General features: G+C 35.9%; 1 protein-coding gene across 7 annotated transcripts in view; it reads right to left on the reverse strand.

Moving 5' to 3' along the window:
• The window catches only part of LOC131500702 (phospholipid-transporting ATPase ABCA3-like), a 186,887-nt gene that overhangs the window by 48,222 nt on the left and 118,707 nt on the right, over nt 1-19,958 (reverse strand). For 6 of the 7 annotated variants that reach the window (XR_009256433.1, XR_009256434.1, XM_058710038.1 and 3 more), the window contains 5 exons: nt 13,529-13,627; nt 12,860-13,028; nt 11,575-11,875; nt 3,312-3,561; nt 2,954-3,158 (listed from right to left, as the gene is read on the reverse strand). Coding sequence is in view for 5 of the 7 variants with exons in the window: in XM_058710038.1 (XP_058566021.1) it covers nt 2,954-3,158; nt 3,312-3,561; nt 11,575-11,875; nt 12,860-13,028; nt 13,529-13,627 (1,024 nt within the window). In the remaining 2 variants the exon portion in view is untranslated. The remainder of the gene's footprint in view (nt 1-2,953; nt 3,159-3,311; nt 3,562-11,574; nt 11,876-12,859; nt 13,029-13,528; nt 13,628-19,958) is intronic. The other variant, XM_058710042.1, reaches the window with a different exon arrangement.

A 19,958-nucleotide genomic window follows, 5' to 3' on the forward strand; every position in this document is an offset into this window, starting at 1 on the left:
AAAATAAAATAAAATAAAATAGTCTCTGTAGACAGCATATAGATGGGTCTTTTTTTTTTTTTAATCCATTATGACATCCTGTATCTTTTGATTGGAGCATTTAGTCCATTTACATTCAGAATAATTATTGATAGATATGTATTTAATGTCATTTTATTATTTGTTCTATTGTTGTTTCTGGAGATTTTGTCTGGTCCTTTCTTGCCTTTGTCATTTTTGGTCTCTCCTTTCCACTTGAAGATTCCCTCGTAATATTTCTTGCAGGACTGGTTTAGTGGTACAAACTCCTTTAGTTTTTGTTTGGAAAACTCTATGTCTCGTTCTATGCTGAATGATAGGCTTCCTGGATAAAGTATCCTTGGCTGCAGCTTTTTCCTATTCAACATGTTGAATATATCATGCTACTCCCTTCTGTCTTGCCATGATTCTGTTGAGAGATCTACAGCTAGCCTTATAGGTCTTCCCTTGTAAGTTAAGGACTTCTTTTGTCTTGCTGCATTTAAGATTTTTTCTTTAGCACTTTATTTTGCAAATTTTATTATAATATATCTTGGTGTTGGTCTGCTTTTTTGGGAATTCTCTGTGCCTCCTGGATTTCGATGTTTCTTTCCTCAGATTAGGGAAATTATTAGCTATTATTTCCTCAAATTTTCTGTACCCTTTTCTCTCTTCTTCTTCTTCTGGGACTCCTATAATACAAATGTTATAACGTTTGATGGAGTCACTGAGTTCCCTAAGTCTATTCTTGTGTTCCATGATTCTTCTCTCTTTTGTTCAGTTTCATTATTTTCCATTATTTTGTCTTCTATATCACTTATTCATTCCTCTGCCTCTTCCACTCCACTGTTCACTGCATCAAGCTTGTTTCCAATCTCAGTTATTGCATTCTTTATTTCTGACAGATTCATTTTTAACTTTTTTATCTTTGTGGTAAGGGTCTCTCTGATGTCTTCCATTCTTTTCACAAGCCCACCAAGTATCCTTATAATTGTTGCTTTGAATTCTCCATCAGGCATGTTACTTATATCTGTTTCACTCAGATCTCTGGCTGTGGCCTTATCTCGTTCTTTCATTTGGGATGAATTCCTCCACCTTGGCATTTTTGTCCAAGTCTCCCCTGCCTTCTCTGTGTTAGAAAAGCCTGTAATGTTTTCTGTTCCTGAGAGTAAGTGGCTCTAGGAAGGAGAGGTCATATAGTGTCCAGAGTCTGGTGCCTTACTGTCTCTGGTGCATGTCGCATACACTCTGCATTGTGTTCTGGCTGCTCTATCCTTCAGACCAGTTGTCTGCAGAGGCTCTCCTTGCCTGCAGTGGGCAGTGTTTAGTCCTTGGCCAGATGTGTTGAGTTTTAATGAGGTGTGCTCTAGTCTGCTTATTAAATGAGACCATACTACTTCTAGAAGACCTGCAGAACTCTCTGGTTGGGAGACATGGTGTGATGAGGTGTTTCTGCTGGTCTTCTGGGGGAAGGGGACCACTGAACTGGGACTGAGTCATGCTTGACTAAGATGGGCCGTCCTGCCAAAGCACAGGGACATGGGACTTGTTGTAAGCAGGTTAGGAATCCTGTGTCAGTGCTGTGCTGCTTCCCTCAGGTGGCTGTGTGTTTATGATGAGGAGCAGGTGAATGAAATGGCACCAGCCAGCTCCTTTGTCCCCAGAGACATGTTTCTGTGACTGTTGCCCCTCAAAAAAGCACTACTGGAAGAGCGAATAAGCTCCCCACTGTGTGTCCCACGTGTTTTTCAGATCGCTGTTTCCATGCTGTCTGCCTCTGAACTGTTCCTGCCTTCTTTCCAGGGAGCAGCACAGTGTCCTCTGAGCTCTACCCCAGCCAGCCTGCTGACCTTTAAAATTCCAGGCTTTAGAGACATGGTGTGGGCAGAACTTGGCTGGTCTTCAAGGGGAAGGACCCTCTATGCTGTACTGACACAAGCTTGACTGAGAAGAGAAGTCCTGCCAGAGCACAGGGGTGTGGGGTTTGGTATCAGCAAGTTAGTCAGCCTTTGTCAGCACTGCACTTCTTCCAGGTGGCTCTGTATTTAAGCCAAGGGGTAGTGGAAGGAAATGGGGCCAGCCACCTCCTTTGTCCCTGGAGAGGCATCTCCATGAATGCTGCCTCTCAGGGATGGCCTCCAAGAAGAGCAAATAATCGCACCCCCGTGTGCCCCAGGCATTCTTCAGATTGCTTTTTCCACATTATCTGCCCCTAGGTTGTTTGCTGCCCTTCTCTCCAGAAGCAGGATAATGACTTCAGGGATCTAGCCCACCCAAGCCCCCTGAGCTTTAAAACTCCAGGATTTAAGCCCTGGTGGTTGCAAGAACTCACAAAAATCATCCCCTCTCATTTTCCCAGCCAATGACCTTGGGGAAATGATTTCCTGTGCATTCCCCTGTGTGCTCTACTCTCTCTCACCCTTCTCCATTACCATGGCTCTCTCCCATCCACAGCACCTGTTATCTTTTTCTCCCCCAAACCATCTCCACACTTCCTACCTTCTATGATGTGGCTTTTCTCCCTTTAGTTGTGGAGTTAGCTTTGTCAGTCTTTAAGTTGACTTCTGGAGTATTTAGAATGATTTGACAGTTATCTAGTTGTGTTCATGGAAGGAGATGAGCCTAGCATCATCCTACTCTGCCGCCATCTTAGGGTTGGTTTTTCTAAGATCTTTCTCCTTGGCTTGCAAGTGGCCACTTATTGGCTGTGTCCTCAATGGTCTTTACTATATGCATGCACACTCCTTGTATCTCTTTGTATGTTCAAATATCCTCTTCTTATGAAGGATACTAGTCAGATTGGATTAGGACCTACCCTAACTGCTTCATTTTAACTTAATAACCTCTTTGAAGGTCCTATCTACAAATACAGTTAAGTTACATAATTAGAGAATAGGAATTTTCCATGGGGTACAGAAGGAAAATGAGCCCTCAAGAAACTGTATCTAATACTTACTAGTAGTAAGCAGCAGGTAATAAAGAAGATGATGAAATCCCACAGTAGAGCAGAAAGCCAGTACACAGGGACATAAACCCCACTCAAAAATTGGATGTGCTTTGCCTTAGTGATTTGTTCGGTCACTGTCAGGAGACAAAAGCCACTGATCAAAAGAGCCATGCCAAAATGTATATTTAAGGCCACGTGGAGTCCATTTGACAATCTACAGAATAAGGAACAAAAGTAGATATATCAGAAAATCAATACAGCAGAAACAAATTTCTAGCAATAGGTATTTTTAATTATCTAAATGTAATCATATAGCATAGGAGAGATGCATTTAAAATATCAAATTTTAATAAAAAGGATAACATACGTTGCACTTTGTTTTTTATGCCTAAGGTATGGCTGAGGCTTATTGGAGACTGTTAGAGAAGCATTAGAGCCAGCAATGGTCATGAGAAGAATGTTGTCTAATATCGACAGGGTCAGAGATGGTGAATGATATGCTTGATTGTTGAAAAGACCAGTAAGTATTATTTTATTTGTCTTCACCTCAATGGAAAATGCAACAATGCATAAGTGAATACAATCTTCATTTTCCATTAAGTATTTCAGTAGGTCACCTAGGATGAGGAAACGTAGTTGATCAGTTTATCCACAAAAGAGGTCATCTACAACATATGTTGGGGAAAGGAACAAATAATTTTACATGGTTCTCATCCCTTTAAATTTTCTCATAATAATTATTTCAAACATTTGCCATTCTCCTCAAGCACTCTATTCCATCATTAAATTCCAAGCTCTCTCACTTCATAGCCTATAACCTAGATTCCTACTTCACTGAGAAAACACAGGCACATGGTGTAGACTTCCTTATCTATCTCAAAGAGATCCATAAGTATTTCCACTTATAGATTTTATTGCTTAAGGCAGAAAAACCCTTCCTCTGTGAAAATAAAAGTGTGGATTAAAAAAATAAAAAGTCACCTGTTTGAAGGTGTATATACCTAAAAATACAATCAACATTTGGGGACTAAGCCCCTAGAAGGAATATAAATGCATTGAAGCGAGCCAAAAATTCCATACCCCTTTTTCCTTTAAGGCATTTTAGATTTATAAATGACAGAATGCATTGGTAAATCTTCAAGCTTTCAGTGCGACTCCTGAGGGCTATTCCATAAGAGTAAGAGTGAGTAACATTAGATCAGTTCTTATAAAAATTTCCACCCAGCCTCAAATTACTTAAATCACTGATTAGATTTAGATCTTCCCTTAACCTCACGATCTTTCAGAAGCTAAATTAAATCTCCTCTGGAGAAGACAATCTCAAGTAGATTCATATCATTTTCATGTACAATATTTGGCATTCAATTAAAAAATTACTAAGTATAATAAAAAAAAACAGAACCAAGAAAAAGCACAGATAATAGAACTAGATCCACATATAAACTAAGTATTAGAGACAGAAAATTTATCAGAGAACTGGAGTCCACAGAAAGAATCAAATATTGATGTTAGAATTGAAAAAACACATTAATTAAATTTAAGAATTCAACATATATAGGGGCACCTGGGTGGCTTAGTTGGTTAAGCGTCTAACTTTGGCTCAGGTCTTGATCTTGTGGTTTGAGTTTGAGCCCTGCGTCAAGCTCTGTGCTAACAGCCCAGAGCCTGGGGTCTGCTTCAGACTCTGTGTCTCCATCTCTATCTGCCCCTTCCCCCCACCCCTCAAAAATAAATAAACATTAAAAAGTTAAAAAAAATTCAACATATAACTCATAGCAGGTTGGATACAAATAAAAAGTTGACAGGAAACTGGAAGACAGGTTGATTAGAAAATACCCAGCTAAAAGCACAATGAAAAAGAGAATGGGAAACAAAAGACAAGACATAAATTACCAATATTAGAAATGACACAGGGGAAATCAATACAGATCCTACAGATGTCAAAAGGGTAATAAAGGAATACTGTGAACAACTTTACACACAAAATTTGACAATTTAGATGAAACAGAATACTTCCTCTAAATGGATAAACTACAACAATTCTCCCAATGTGATATAGGTCATTCGAATAATTGTAATTATTAAGGAAATTTAACTCATAAATTAAAAATTCCTCCCAAAAGAAATCTCTAGGTCTAGATGTTTTCGCTGGAAATTTCTACCAAATGTTTAAGGATGAATCAACACTAATTATACACAATGTCTTTCAGAAAATATAGGAGAAGGGAGTATTTTTGAATTCTTTTTATCAAGTTAGTATTGCTCTAATAGAGGAAAGACAGCACTAAAAAAAAAAAGAAGGAAAATTACAGACAAATATTCTTCACAAATATAATGAAACACCCTTAACAAAATATTAGCAATAAACTTTAGCATGAAAATAATTGCAACTCTGATCACGTGGGGTCTATTCCAGGGATCCAAGGCTGGTTCAACATTTAAAACTCAGTCAATGTTATCCACCATATTTTAGGCTGAAGAAAAATCATTAATAATCATATCGATCTATGCAGAAAAAACATCTGACAAAACTCAGTAATCAGTCATGAAAATACTCTGAAAAAGAAAGTTATAGAGCTGAAGTTCCTCACTTTTATATAGAACATCTAGAAAATCTCTATAGCTAAAATTATACTTTTGATGAAAGACTGCCTACTATCCTCCTAAAACCAGAAACAAAGGAAAGAATGCCCACTCTCACCACTCTGATCCAACACTGTGCTAGAGGTTCTACCCAGGGCAGTAAAGCATAAATAGTGAATAAAAGATATGCAGATCATAAAAGAAGAAATAAAACTGCTTTCATTTGCAGGTGACATGATTGTCTATATAGAAAATCCAAAGGAATTCACACACAAAAATTTGAAACTAATGCATGAATGTATCAAGTTTGCAAGATACAAAATAACATACAAAAATCAATTGTTTTCTATACACTAGAATAAACATATAGACACCAAAATTAAAAATACAATACCATTTATATTTGTTAAAGAAATGAAATGTTTAGGTGTAAATTCAACAAAATACATACAGGACATGTATGATGAAAAGTATGCAACACTGATGAAAGAAAAAAGTTCTTCATGGAATTCTAAATAAATCAGTTATGTTCATGGATGGACTATCCAACACAGTAAAGATGTCACTTCTCCCCAAATTGAGACACAGATTTAATTAAATCTTGTCAAAATTCCAAAAATTTATTTTTGTATTTATAGACAAGCTTATTCTAACATTTAAATGGAGGGGCATCAAGGTGGCTCTGAAGTCAGCTAAGTGTCTGTCTTCAGCTCAGGTCATGATCTCATGGTTCATGAGTTTGAGCCCCGCATTAGGCTCTGTGCTGACAGCTCAGAGCCTGGACCCTGCTTTAGATTCTGTGTCCTCCTCTCTCTTTGCCCCTCCCCTGCTTGCATTTTGTTTCTCTCTCTCTCAAAATGAACAAACATTAAAAAAAATTTAAAAATATTTAAATGGAAACAAAGGAACTAAGAAACTTTAGATAATAAGAAAAAAGTGGGAGGAATCAGCCTACCACACATCAAACGTAATAGTGATGAAGGAAGAGATACACAGGTTAATGGAATAGAAAAAGGAGTCCCAAAATAGGCTCACACACACCCAAATGTTTTTTTTTCTTTTAATAATTATTTTATTTTATTTTTATTTTATTTTTATTTTTATTTTTTATGTTTTAATATATGAAATTTACTATCAAATTGGTTTCCATACAACACCCAGTGCTCATCCCAAAAGGTGCCCTCCTCAATACCCATCACCCACCCTGCCCTCCCTCCCACCCCCCATCAACCCCCAGTTTGTTCTCAGTTTTTAACAGTCTCTTATGCTTTGGCTCTCTCCCACTCTAACCTCTTTCTTTTTTTTTTTTTCCTTCCCCTCCCCCATGGGTTTCTGTTACGTTTCTCAGGATCCACATAAGAGTGAAACCATATGGTATCTGTCTTTCTCTGTATGGCTTATTTCACTTAGCATCACACTCTCCAGTTCCATCCACGTTGCTACAAAAGGCCATATTTCATTTTTTCTCATTGCCACGTAGTATTCCACACTTTAAACCACAGTATTGTGGTTTAAAGTAAACCACAATTTCTTTATCCATTCATCAGTTGATGGACATTTAGGCTCTTTCCATCATTTGGCTATTGTTGAGAGTGCTGCTATAAACATTGGGGTACAAGTGCCCCTATGCATCAGTACTCCTGTATCCCTTGGATAAATTCCTAGAAGTGCTATTGCTGGGTCATAGGGTAGGTCTATTTTTAATTTTCTGAGGAACCTCCACACTGCTTTCCAGAGTGGCTGCACCAATTTGCATTCCCACCAACAGTGCAAGAGGGTTCCCATTTCTCCACATCCTCTCCAGCATCTATAGTCTCCTGATTTGTTCATTTTGGCCACTCTGACTGGCGTGAGGTGATATCTGAGTGTGGTTTTGATTTGTATTTCCCTGATAAGGGGCGACGTTGAACATCTTTTCATGTGCCTGTTGGCCATCCAGATGTCTTCTTTAGAGAAGTGTCTATTCATGTTTTCTGCCCATTTCTTCACTGGGTTATTTGTTTTTCAGGTGTGGAGTTTGGTGAGCTCTTTATAGATTTTGGATACTAGCCCTTGGTCGGATATGTCATTTGCAAATATCTTTTCCCATTCCGTTGGTTGCCTTTTAGTTTTGTTGGTTGTTTCCTTTGCTGTGCAGAAGCTTTTTATCTTCATAAGGTCCCAGTAATTCACTTTTGCTTTTAATTCCCTTGCCTTTGGGGATGTGCCGAGTAAGAGATTGCTACGGCTGAGGTCAGAGAGGTCTTTTCCTGCTTTCTCCTCTAAGGTTTGCACCCAAATGATTTTTGATAAATGTGTGAAAAATTAAATGGATATCATAGTTTAACAAATGTTATTGGTGCACTTGGACATCTACAAGTACAAAATTTATCCTTGACCCACATCTCACATGTATTAAGGTCAATGCCAAACGAATCATGACTTTAGATGTAAAGTGTAAAACTAAAAATTTCAGAAAACTATAAACATTTAAGATAAAATTTTCAGGATCTAGGGCTAGGCAATGAGTTTTTAAATTATTTTTTAAACATAATTTATGGCCAAATTGGCTAACATACAGTGTGTAAAGTGTGCTCTTGGTTTTTGGGGTAGATTCCTGTGTTTCATCGCTTACATACAATACCCAGTACTCATCCCAACAAGTGCCCTCCTCAATAGGCAATGAGTTTTAGACTTGACACCAAATACACAATCCATAAGAAAATGAATATGTGGGACTTCATCTAAATAAAAAACTTTTATCCTGCAGAACCCATTAAGATAATGAAAAGATAATAAACAGTATGAGAGAGAATATATAACGAACTCTCAAAACAACAGTAAAAAACAAAACAAAACACTATCCACTTAGAAAATGAGCAAAACACTTGAACACACATTTCACTGAACATGATACACAGATGTCAATAAGCATAAGAAAGGATGTCAAAGGCAAATTAAAACAACAATGAGAATCTTAAGGTTTGCCTCCCTCTCTGTTTTTATCTCATTTTTCTTTCCCTTCCCCTATGTTCATCTGTTTTGTTTCTTAATTTCCACATATGAGTGAAATACGGTATCTGTCTTTCTCTGATCGACTTGTATTTCACTTAGCATAATACATTCTAGTTCCATCCATGTTGTTTCAAATGGTCTTAAATACAGAGAACAAATAGAGGCTTGCTGGAGGAGAGGTGGGTGGAGGAAGGGGTAAATGGGTGATGGGAATCAGGGAGGGCACTTGTGATGAGCACTGGGTATTGTATGTAAGTGATGAATTACTAAATTCTACTCCTGAAACCAATACTACACTATATGCTAACTAACCTGAAATTAAAAAAAACATAATGAAATACCACAACACATCTATCAGAATGGCTAAAATAAACATAAAAATAGTGACAACACAAATGCTGGGGAAGATGAGAGGAACTGGATCACTCATTCATTTTTGGTGGGAATGTAAAAAGATATGGCCATCCTGAAAAACAGTTTTGTAGTTTCTTCAAAAAACAAACATGCAACCATCATGTGTCAACAATTAAAATTAAAATCCTAGGCATTTATCCCATAGAACTGAAGATGTAGGTTCACACAAAAATATGTACACAAAGTTTCATAACAGCTTTATTCATAAAAGACAAAAACTGGGGGGGGGGCGGGGAACGAGGTGTCCTTCAATGGGTGAACGGTTAAACAAACTGTGGTACATCCCCATGATGGAACAGCTCATAGCATATGATGGAATGAACTATGGAGAGACACCACACCAGAGAATTATGCTGAGTGAAATGCCAATCCCAGAAGTTTACATATTATATGATTCCATTTTTATGTCTTGAAATGATTAAGCTATACAAGTGGAGAACAGATTAGTGATTGCCAGGGTAGATAGGGAATGAAGAGAGCAGCAGGAATGATCCTTGTGGTGATGGAATGTTCTGTATCAATGTCAATATCCTGGTGGGGATATTGTACTATAGTTTCGCAAGATGTTACACTTGGTACACAGAATCTCTCAGTATTATTTTGCACAACACTAAAATGACAATTATCTCAAAACAAAAAGTTAAAGTATCAAATTCAGTGCTAATGGTTCTTATTCTCCTCCACTTCTAAAGGGAAAACAAAATCTACTTTAGTCCTCTTCAGAGATCTTTCAAACCTATCTTTCTTTCTTTCCTTCTTTCACAGCCTTAACCTCTCTTGCCTGGATTATCACAATTATATCCTAGCTGACTTCATTGACATTGGATCCCTCCCTTTTCGAATCATTCCCTCACATTTCAGTTTGATAAGATTATATTTAATTATATGCTCATTATGTGCCAGGAATTGGGTTAGGTTCTAGAGATATAAAAGAAGTTCTGGCCTCTCCACAATTAGTTTCAGAGGCACATGAAAAATGCGCTTTTGTAATTCAGTGAGATAAATTCCATAAAAGAGGCATTCATCTAAATTGTGGAAGAAGAGGAAATGTAAACTGTTGTTTGGGAGGGCAGATGGCATTTTTCAGTTATTATAAGCTCATATCCTTTCTAAAGCACATACTCACTTATTTTGTGGTTCTGCTTAAAAAGTTAGCAGTGATTTCCCCAGTGTTAATGTGTATACTATTTGAGAAGAAAGTTAGAGAGGAGAAATTACCTAGAAACAATTTCCTTGTTAGTAAACATTTTCTTATAGTTTGGGGAAAAGAGAGAGCAAGTTCTCGCTCTATCTTTACCCTAAAATTTTCAGTTAAAAAAGGCATGCAGTTTGGAATAGAGAGAAACCATGTAAAATTAGTAGAGTTCACTTATAAAAGGTTCTGTGTCTAAGCTAATGAGAGTACAAGATAGAAAAGTACATGTAAGGTTCTTAAAAAACAAAGTAGGAATGGCTAAGCCTAAACATTATCTCTCTACGACTTGATAATTTCTAGCTAATGAACTTTAAAATAATAACACTAAATTGAGAATGCTTATCAGTGGGGCTACTGTATTATTCTATTGTATTTTTCAGTCTTATTATCAATATAATAAAGCATATTTAATCATTTTACTTTTTTAATGTAAGCAGTATGTCATAATTTTTTAAAAATAATGATTTTATTCTTTATCCTCTGTCCTTATTGTATGACCTTGGTTAACAAAGGCTTACCTACTATTTGTAGTGGAGGAAGAATAGGGATGATTATTCGTAGTCAGCCAACCTATTACTTGTAGGTTGTAGAATCAGTATCAGTATGATGTTTATAAAGAACAATTAACATTTCTGAAATGCAGTTTTACAACAGAACCTCAATGACAGAAAAAAAAGAACCATACAAGCTTGCCAAAACTTCAGGCTATTTGCTAACTCAAGAACACTGTTCATCAGATCACAGTTTAAAAAAAAAAGTGCAGTCTCTGGGAGGAAATGATGACTTAAGAGAACAAACAGACTTTATGGTCAGAGAGGTAATGCAGTGCAGTGAGTGGTTAAGTTTGCAGATGTCAGCAGAACAGATTAAAGTCTCTATTTATTACATGCCTGATATGGGGCAAATTACCGGACTTCCTTAAATGCCAGTACCCTTCATTTAACTGATGTTATGAATAAAAATATCTACTATAGGGTGCCTGGGTGTCTTAGCTGGTTAAGCATCTGACTTGAGCTCAGGTCATGATCTCACAGTTCATGGGCTCGAGTCCTGCTTTGGACTCTGTGATGACAACTCAGAGCCTAGAGCCTGGAGCCTGCTTTGGATTCATTGTCTCCCTCCCTCTCTGGCTCTCCCACAGTCGCACTTTGTCTGTCTTTCAAAAATAAGTAAACTTTAAAAAAACATTAAAAAAATAAATCAGGGTGATTGCTCAGATTAAATAACATGCAGGTAAAGTGCTTAGCTGAGTTCTTGTCAAAACCAAGGGCTCAGTAAATGTAAACTATTATTGCTAGTATCTTAAAAACAAATGTATTCAGAGGAACTAGCCCATTAAGTCTTTAGTTACACTGTAGCCAAATATACCATTAAGACCTTCTTTGCAAATCATACAACCAGATCTTCATCTAAGAGCAGTCTTTTTTTACTTAAAGAGTCTTACCTTGCACTTCCTTAAGTGTGTGTTTGTCAGACTCTAGCATACTCCTAAGATGTTTTAGGAAAATCAGGGTCAAATTAGAATTCCCAGAAATAGATAAAGGCACTATTGTTTGACCATATTGATTCAAATCCATTTGTCTGGCCTTTTCATCATTATTATGTGAAAAATTTTCAGCCTTTGAGAGAAAAGTAAAGGAACCTAGAAGTGCCAGCATCTGTAGCAAAATCAATTTCCAATTCCTCCAACTGAACAGCACCCTCTTTATGAACATGGCACAGAACTGCTGGTGGTAGAGGGAATACTAAAGAAGGAGGAAAAAAAACACCGTGTTACAATATTCATGGACCCAAACAGATCATTCATGATGACATTCATTAAGATGAATGAACACTCTGGAATTTTATAGAAGACACATAAAATTTACCTACATAAATACTTAGAATCTAAGCATAGTGTGATACTACATGAGAGTTTGATCAGTCTTTTCTTTATAAGGCAGGGGTCAACAAACTATGACCTATTTTTGTAAACCAAATTTTCCTGGAACACAGCTATACCCATTCATTTCTGTATTGTCTATTGTTGCTTTTTTGCTACAAAGACAGAGTGGCGTGATTGCAAGAGAGACCAAGTGGGCAACTTGCCTCAAATATCTATTATTCCTTTCTGCAATACTGTTGTAAGGTATTAAATATGGTGTTTAAGGTCTGGATTTTCATATAACACACTTAAAATCTCAACAGGATGATTTTCCCCAGACTCCTGACAGTCAAAATACAAACAAACAAACAAACAAACAAACAAACAAACAGGTTCCTTATAGGAGGAAGAGATAATTAGAAGAAGAAGCAAAGGAATGGTGGGCAACTCACTTCCCATGCTGAGGATCGCACTGATTAAGGAAAGATCCCTTATGCAGTATGAATACCCACAGCAAAAACTTAAAACACTGGGCATGCTTGATTACTAAAAAACCATGCTCTTTCCGGTTCTCTTTAGCTTCAGTGAACTACCAAATTTCTGGGTTAGCAATTTGAGAGAAAAGAAAAGAATTCTAAGACAGAAAAAAGAACTAAGGAATAGCAAAGGTGAGAGTGACCTTTATCTAGACCTCATCACTTCTGCACTGGGAAATTCATTAGTTTGTGGTACAGACTGCTCCCTAACTGGTGGGGTGCAGTGGCTAAGAATGCCACACCATCTTTGTTCAAGTAGTAAAAGAAGATGTACCTCTTGTGCGCCAATCAAATAAATATACATAAGGTTTCTTAGCAAAGGTGCTTACCCCAGTATTAAACATAATAGCAGGACTTTCGTTCATGGTGGAACACTGTGCTCTCTCATTGCTTGACATATCCCTATTCTGGTTCTTAACTGAGACTTTACTCATCACAGAGGGAGGTGGAGTTTGGGTAGCTGGGATATCTACTTGTGAATCTTCCATATTATTGACTCTGCATAAAAATAGAACACAGCATTTAATTTCAATTCTATCCCATGTCTTATTTGAAGAATGTGAGTCACAACATTGAACTCAGAAGCCTCCTTGGTTTGCTTATTGACTTGGCAGGGGGCATTATATGGAGGCAACAGGGTAACTCTGGTAGAGTAGTGGTTCCCAAACACCAGTCACAGGACTGCTGCGAGACATAGTAAATCTAGGAAAACTAGTGCAAGGTATTGAATGCTTCATTAGGTTGAACTGATTCAAGTTAAAGATTAACATCTTAGTCATATTTTGAGTATATCAAAATATCTGCTCCTATTTTGAAATGATGGCAGTATTTTTTCAGTGTTGCTGTAGAAAAAAATCATGTCAGTTCCCTCCTCCTCGCACCTCTTAAATTTCTAATGTGTGACTCCGAGCCTGGTGAGTTTACAGAAGGGACCAAGATGTGGTCCTCCCCCCACCCCCTGGCCATGGTTTTTATTTTCCCTATGTATCCTTGCTCACCTAAAAAATACTTCTTCCATGGTAGTAACAGAGGCACCAAAGCTAGCAATGCCTAACTCATACCGTCTCTTTTCCAGATCAGTAAACAGAGCTTCAAAGCTAGAATAAGAATTAGAATAAAAGTAAGAAAGGGAAGGGAAATGGGGAAGGGGAGGAGTAAATGTTAGCACCAAATCAGAAGATTTTCCTACTTATATATTTTTATTTTGAACTGATTTCCCCCCAGCAGTGGGGAAAATGTAGCTCATTCTTCACTTCAATACTTATAATAGAACCCACAAACTGCTGCAGCAAATTGTTTCCCATTCTACTTAATTCTTGAAAACACATAATTCTTGTCTTCTAAAACTACAAAAAGACTATATATGCTAATGACTCTAGGGCACATGAGTTAATTTATCACGCACATATCCAGGCCATGGTTCTTATTCAGTAAGTTTAAAAAAAGGGCGGCACCTGGGTAGTTCAGTCAGTTGATGTCTGACTCTTGGTTTTGGCTGAGGTCATAATTCCAGGGTTGTGGGATTGAGCCTGGCACCAGGCTCCACACTGACAGCACGGAGCCTGCTTGGGATTCTCCCTCTCCCTCTCTCTCTGCCCTTTCCTCACTCATGCACCCTCTCACTGGAAATAAACTTAAAAAAAAAAAAACAACAAAAAAACATATTCCAATTAGCAGGGAAAAAGTCACTCAAAAATAGGAAATGGAGTAGGTATAGTAAAAATTATATGTAGAGAAGAACATACAGTTTCAGTAATCAAGAAAAGCCATGGAAATTGAGCCAGATGCAATGTAGAGACATCAAGAGTGGGTTTAAAAAAATTTTTTTTAAATGTTTATTTTTATTTTTGAGAGAGAGGGAGAGAGAAAGGCAGGGGCAGAGAGAGAGGGAGACATAGAATCTGAAGCCGGCTCCAGGCTCTGAGCTGTCAGCACAGAGCCCAACATGGGGCTCGAACTCACGAACCTCAAGATCATAACCTAGGCCAAAGTCAGAAGCTTAACCAACTGAGCCACCCAGGTGCCCCAGAGACATCAAGAGTTTTAAAGAATAGTTTTCCTGGGAAGATTTTACAGTACTTCATGTTTAAAAGATGATCTTTTCCAAAACCCTCCAGGTCTCAAAACCATGGGATATATTCCCAATGAAGAGCAAGTGAAGTGTTTGCCCCTCTCAGTGTTGGAGGAACTCAAAATTCACTCTTTTGGAAGATAAAAATTTCCTCCATATTTAAACTTAAATTGTTTTCCATTCAATACATCTAGTTTTGCACATTGGTTCTAAACTTACACCCTTAGTTATATAGAACATGTATAATCTACCTACATGACAGACTTCACATGTTTTAAGTCCATTTCTTCTGGGTGCTTCTTCATTCCTAGTGCTTGACTTTTCAGCTAGGATTCACACATTTTCTTTTTTTTCTTTAATTTTAGTTAAGAAATTAATATGTATGCATCATAAAATATTTAGAGATGAATTATAAAAATATAAACATCATCACAATACCAGGCCCCAAAGACACCGACTGTTAATACACTATAATTTGGCATATTTATTTGTTTTTGTTTGCTTTGACTTTATACATCACAAAATTAAACTTGTATAATGCTTTAAATGCATAAATATAGCACTAACTGGAGACAAATACCCATTAACAGTTTAACGAATAAATTATGGTATGATATGATACAATAACATCTAAGTAAAATGTAGATTTTTCCTCAGTTATCTTAAAAATAGGAAATCCTAAAAGTCCTACCATAAACAGCTGACCAAAGATTCAGGTAAACAAAACAAGATTCAGAACAGTATTACGATAGGATTTCACTTCTGTAAAACTAATTATTATTATTGTATCTATGTCCGTATATGTATGCAATGTACAATATATTGTATTCATGTCAGTATATGCATGTAATGATCCTGAGAAATATACACAGAAATTTTCCCAGTGATTATGGGAGACATTCACTTTCTATTTCATACAGTTCAGAACTAAATAAGCTTTTTGATTCTGTAGCTGAGCAAACTTTAGGCTCCTTAGTGATAATCAGTAAAGAAAAAAGATAATAGGTTAAAAAAATTATTGTATGAGCCAATCATAATGTGAAGAACATATATTTTTCTCATTATATAAATTTTATTATATATAATATATAAAATAGTATATATTTAAAAAATGTAATTATATACATTCTATATATTATACTTGAGATGAATACACAAAATATAAAAAAGAAATAAAAGCGACCATCTTGAGTATAGCTGTTTTTCTCATATGTCTTGTTATTTACTATATACAATATATAATACATGTTATCTATAATATACATAAATATATATTTAATAAGTATATAGATAAAATTATAAAGATAATATATAGTCTACTTAAGAGGAGGATACAGAAAAATATAAAAACAGAAAAAATGTGACCATCTAGAGTATACTACTGTTGACATTTGATGTATTCTACCCATTACGAAGTTTTTTTCATTACATATGTTTTTAAATAAAGATATTTTTTTACTGAGGTATAACAAAGTATACTACTTATGAACTAATTTTCACATATGTACATACCTGGATAACCACCCAGATAAGATAGAGAACATTTCCAGAACCCCACAGGGGGATTTCCCAAGGCCCTTTCTTAATCAATAACTTCCTTCCCTGTGTCTATGTATGCACACAACCCACACCCCCCCCCCCCACCACGCGCGCACACACACACACCTAGGCATTTTATGGTAATTTTATTATTTTTTCTTAAAAAAGATCTTATTTTGGGGGCACTTGGGTGGCTCCATTGGTTAAGCACCTGATTCTTGATAGTGGCTCAGGTCATCATCCTAGGGTTGTGGGGTTGAGCCCTTTATCGGGCTTTGCCTGCTTGGGATTCCCTCCCCTCTCTCTCTGCTCCTACCCGGCTTGTGCCTGCTTTCTCTCTCTCCTTCTCTAAATAAATATTAAAAAAAGATTTTATTTTTAAGTCATCTCTACACCCAATGTAGGGTTCAAACTTACAATCCTAAGATCAAGAGTCATATGGTCCACTGACTGAGCCAGCCAGGCACTCCTCTTATAGAGGTGATTTTAATTCTAGAATTCCATAACTAAAGATTTTTTTCTTTTCTTGAACTTCATATAAATGGAATCCTACAGCCTATATATTTTTTCCTAATGTTTCCATGTCTGCGAGATTCATTCATATTGTATATACTAATAGTTTTTTTCTTTTTATTGCTATATTCTTCCATTTTCCTGCTGACGGACATTTTGGAGCTATTATGAATAGTGTCTACAAATATAAACACTCTTCTACGTCTCTTCTCAGGGACAAGTGTTTTTTTAGGTATATATTAGGAATAATTGCTGAGTCGTAGGATAAGCACATATTTAGCTTAGGAAACATAGCAATGTTTACTAAGTTTACATGTTAAGCAGTTTTACCATTTTATACTTCTATCAGCAATGAGATCCATTTACCATGTTTATATGCTATAATCTGTCTTTTTAGTTTTAGCCATTCCTGTGGGTGTGTAGTGGTAATGTACTGGTTGGTCTCTTTATTTTTTTGCAGTTTTCTTCATAGTTCTGGGAAGAATTCTTGACACAGTGTTCTCCTTCAGGAGTTCTGTTTTCTGCCACAATTATTTGGTCAGTTTTTTACTAGTCAATCAAGAATTTCATATCATTTTATCCCATTTTCCCTCCTCCAAGTGTTCTCTTTAATTGTTCAAGTGTTCTCCTTAATTTGATTGAGACTATAAAGCAGAGAGTTTCTGAAGTTTTTCATTTTGGGAAATTATTTTCAAAGTAGGCATTTCTTATTATTTCTTAGATTGGTGCTTTTATTTCAAAATGCAGTATCTTTTCTACAGGCATTCTTTCCCTTTTCACCTTTATGAAAGAGATTGATGTTTATCCATCATGTGGAGGAAACATGTGGAGGGAATTCTGTCCAAGACTAAGATGAGTTTTTGCATGATTTAGTGATTTCTTAGTTCTCATTCTATGTTTTGTTGTGTTTGATTGTTTTCTTTGTGAATCAACCATGGGATCATCAATGTCAATTTTTGAAGTTTAAAATTAGAATTGGATTGGCACATTTCCAGTTTTCTAACACCACGGGTGTCGATGGGAGAACATAAAGTTTGGAGATAAATGGCCTTGTGTTTGAATCCAATTGTATCACCATTTCTTTTTGATTTAATCTCTCTTGATTTACTATTAACTTAATCTTGTTATTTGGTATAATCTTTCTAAATGTGAGACATCATATCTCTTATAAAAAGGTAAAATTAAGTACATTTTATTTTCTTCCCTTATTTGTTGCAAAGTTATTCCATCTGAACTAACATTTATTCCTCTGAAGTCACTTCATAGTGGTGTGCCTCATATGCACTTTATCCTAGCTTGGAGACTTGAAGTTACTTACAGCTGTGAGAAGCACAATGAAAATTTCTCCCTCCTTTTTGTTTGTTCTTATATTTTAAGTTGAAAGATCATTTACTTTGATCAAAAGATTGAATCAAAACAGGAGTTAAAATTTTTTCTTTCCTTGACCCCAGCACTGAAGCTTCTTTTCCTTCTTGATGATATTTTAGACTTTTCTTTTTCTCATTTCCATATCCTAACCTCAAAATCTTATGCCTTTAAGACAAGTTGAAGCCAGACTAGAGGAAGGTTTCAGAACACTTCAAAAGAAGCCTTGCCAAAGCATAACAATTATCTGGAGATTTCATGTGCACATTTAATTTCCCTTCTATTTCTTCCTGGTTAACTTGCTGGACCTTGTCTCAAATACTAGCTCTTCTTCTTCTCTACCAAAATAGATTCTTGTAACCCTCATATACCTTTCCAACTTTTCTGCTTAGGAGCCAGACTTGCTCAAGACACCCTAAATTAACATGAAATGAACTACTTTTTAAATTACCATTGAATAACAGATTGGGGTAATAAAATTCCTCATGATATTCTGTAACAACTCTATCATTCTTGTTTATTGAATTTTAGCTGTCAGTCTATTTTCTTTATCTTTGGGATCTGTGGTAAAAATTTCATTTTTGAAGCTTCCAAACAATCTTGAGGTTATGTTATGGAAACTTGCTTTTCTATGTATCTTCCAATATTGGCCTGTATCTAAAAATACCAGATCCTTCCTTCTTTCCTACCATGAAATTTACCATGATGTTGTACATTTTCTGTAAAATATCTGACTCTTTTTTTCCTTCAACCAACATTTTCTTGATTATCAGAATTAGAAATACAGAGTTAGTTTGTTTTTTATTTCCTCCACTTTTCTAAGACATATTTGTTGGTGACAATCCTCAGAGACCCATCAGGAAATCTGCTTTGAGGTAAATGAAATATTTGTTGCATGACTATACTTGATTACTCTCTTTATTATGTTGTCCTGCTTAATTAAACCTTATATCAGGAATAACACACTTCCTCCTTTTAACTTGTAGGAGTTTCACAAAATTATACTTGTTTCTTTTTTTCCCTATTATCACCTGCTGGTTTCCCTTTATATTTATAGCCTCTTCAAAAAATTAAAAAAAAAATGTTTATTTATTTTTGAGACAGAAAAAAAGAGTGAGAGCAGGACAGTCTCTAACTCATGAACTTTAAGACTATAAATATTCCCTGATATGTAGCACTATTATGAGACCCATCTTATGTCTCTGTGCCTTCGGAAGGCTGCATATCACTCCACTGCTACATTCTGAACTTAAGCTTCATTCCAACAAGTCTCAGCACTGTTTTACAGCAAGTTACAACACTGTTGTAAAGTTTCAAGAGTACTTTCCTTACGAGATACATTCAATGAATCAGAATACAAGTATATGCTGTTAACATTCTTTTTCTCTTCCTTATTGTTTATTCAGATTTGTGAATAAATCCATATTAGAACAATATCTTGCAAACAGTTAGTGCTCAATTATTATTATCTATGAAAATCTTAGCTGGAATGAAAGATCACTAAGAATTGTAACCATCATTTCTTTTTTTTTCATATTATACTCTGAAAAAATAGACCCATAGGTATTTTTGTCTTAAAATTGTTTTTCCTATTTCATACTTTAAAACATCTCCCTGTTAGAAAAACACATTCTTCCTTAATTTCATGGCTTTCAGTTTATTCTGTAGTGAGTCTATCATTCTAAATCTGAATTTATTGCCCAGCAATCTATAATTAGTTGTTCACCTTCTGGATATTCTTTCTTTTTCTGTTCTTGAAGCCCAAATGATTAGTAAGAATATGTGATAAACATCCTTTGCTTCCAAATATGAAGGCATGATAAAATATGGAGAAGATATTATCAATATGAATATGAAGATATGATACAATAAATAAGAATACATTTTATAAATATGAAACAAATACACAGAAAATACCATCTCATTCAGAATATTTTCAT

Source organism: Neofelis nebulosa, chromosome 18 (genome assembly GCF_028018385.1).
Source record: "Neofelis nebulosa isolate mNeoNeb1 chromosome 18, mNeoNeb1.pri, whole genome shotgun sequence".
Classification (NCBI taxonomy): domain Eukaryota; kingdom Metazoa; phylum Chordata; class Mammalia; order Carnivora; family Felidae; genus Neofelis; species Neofelis nebulosa.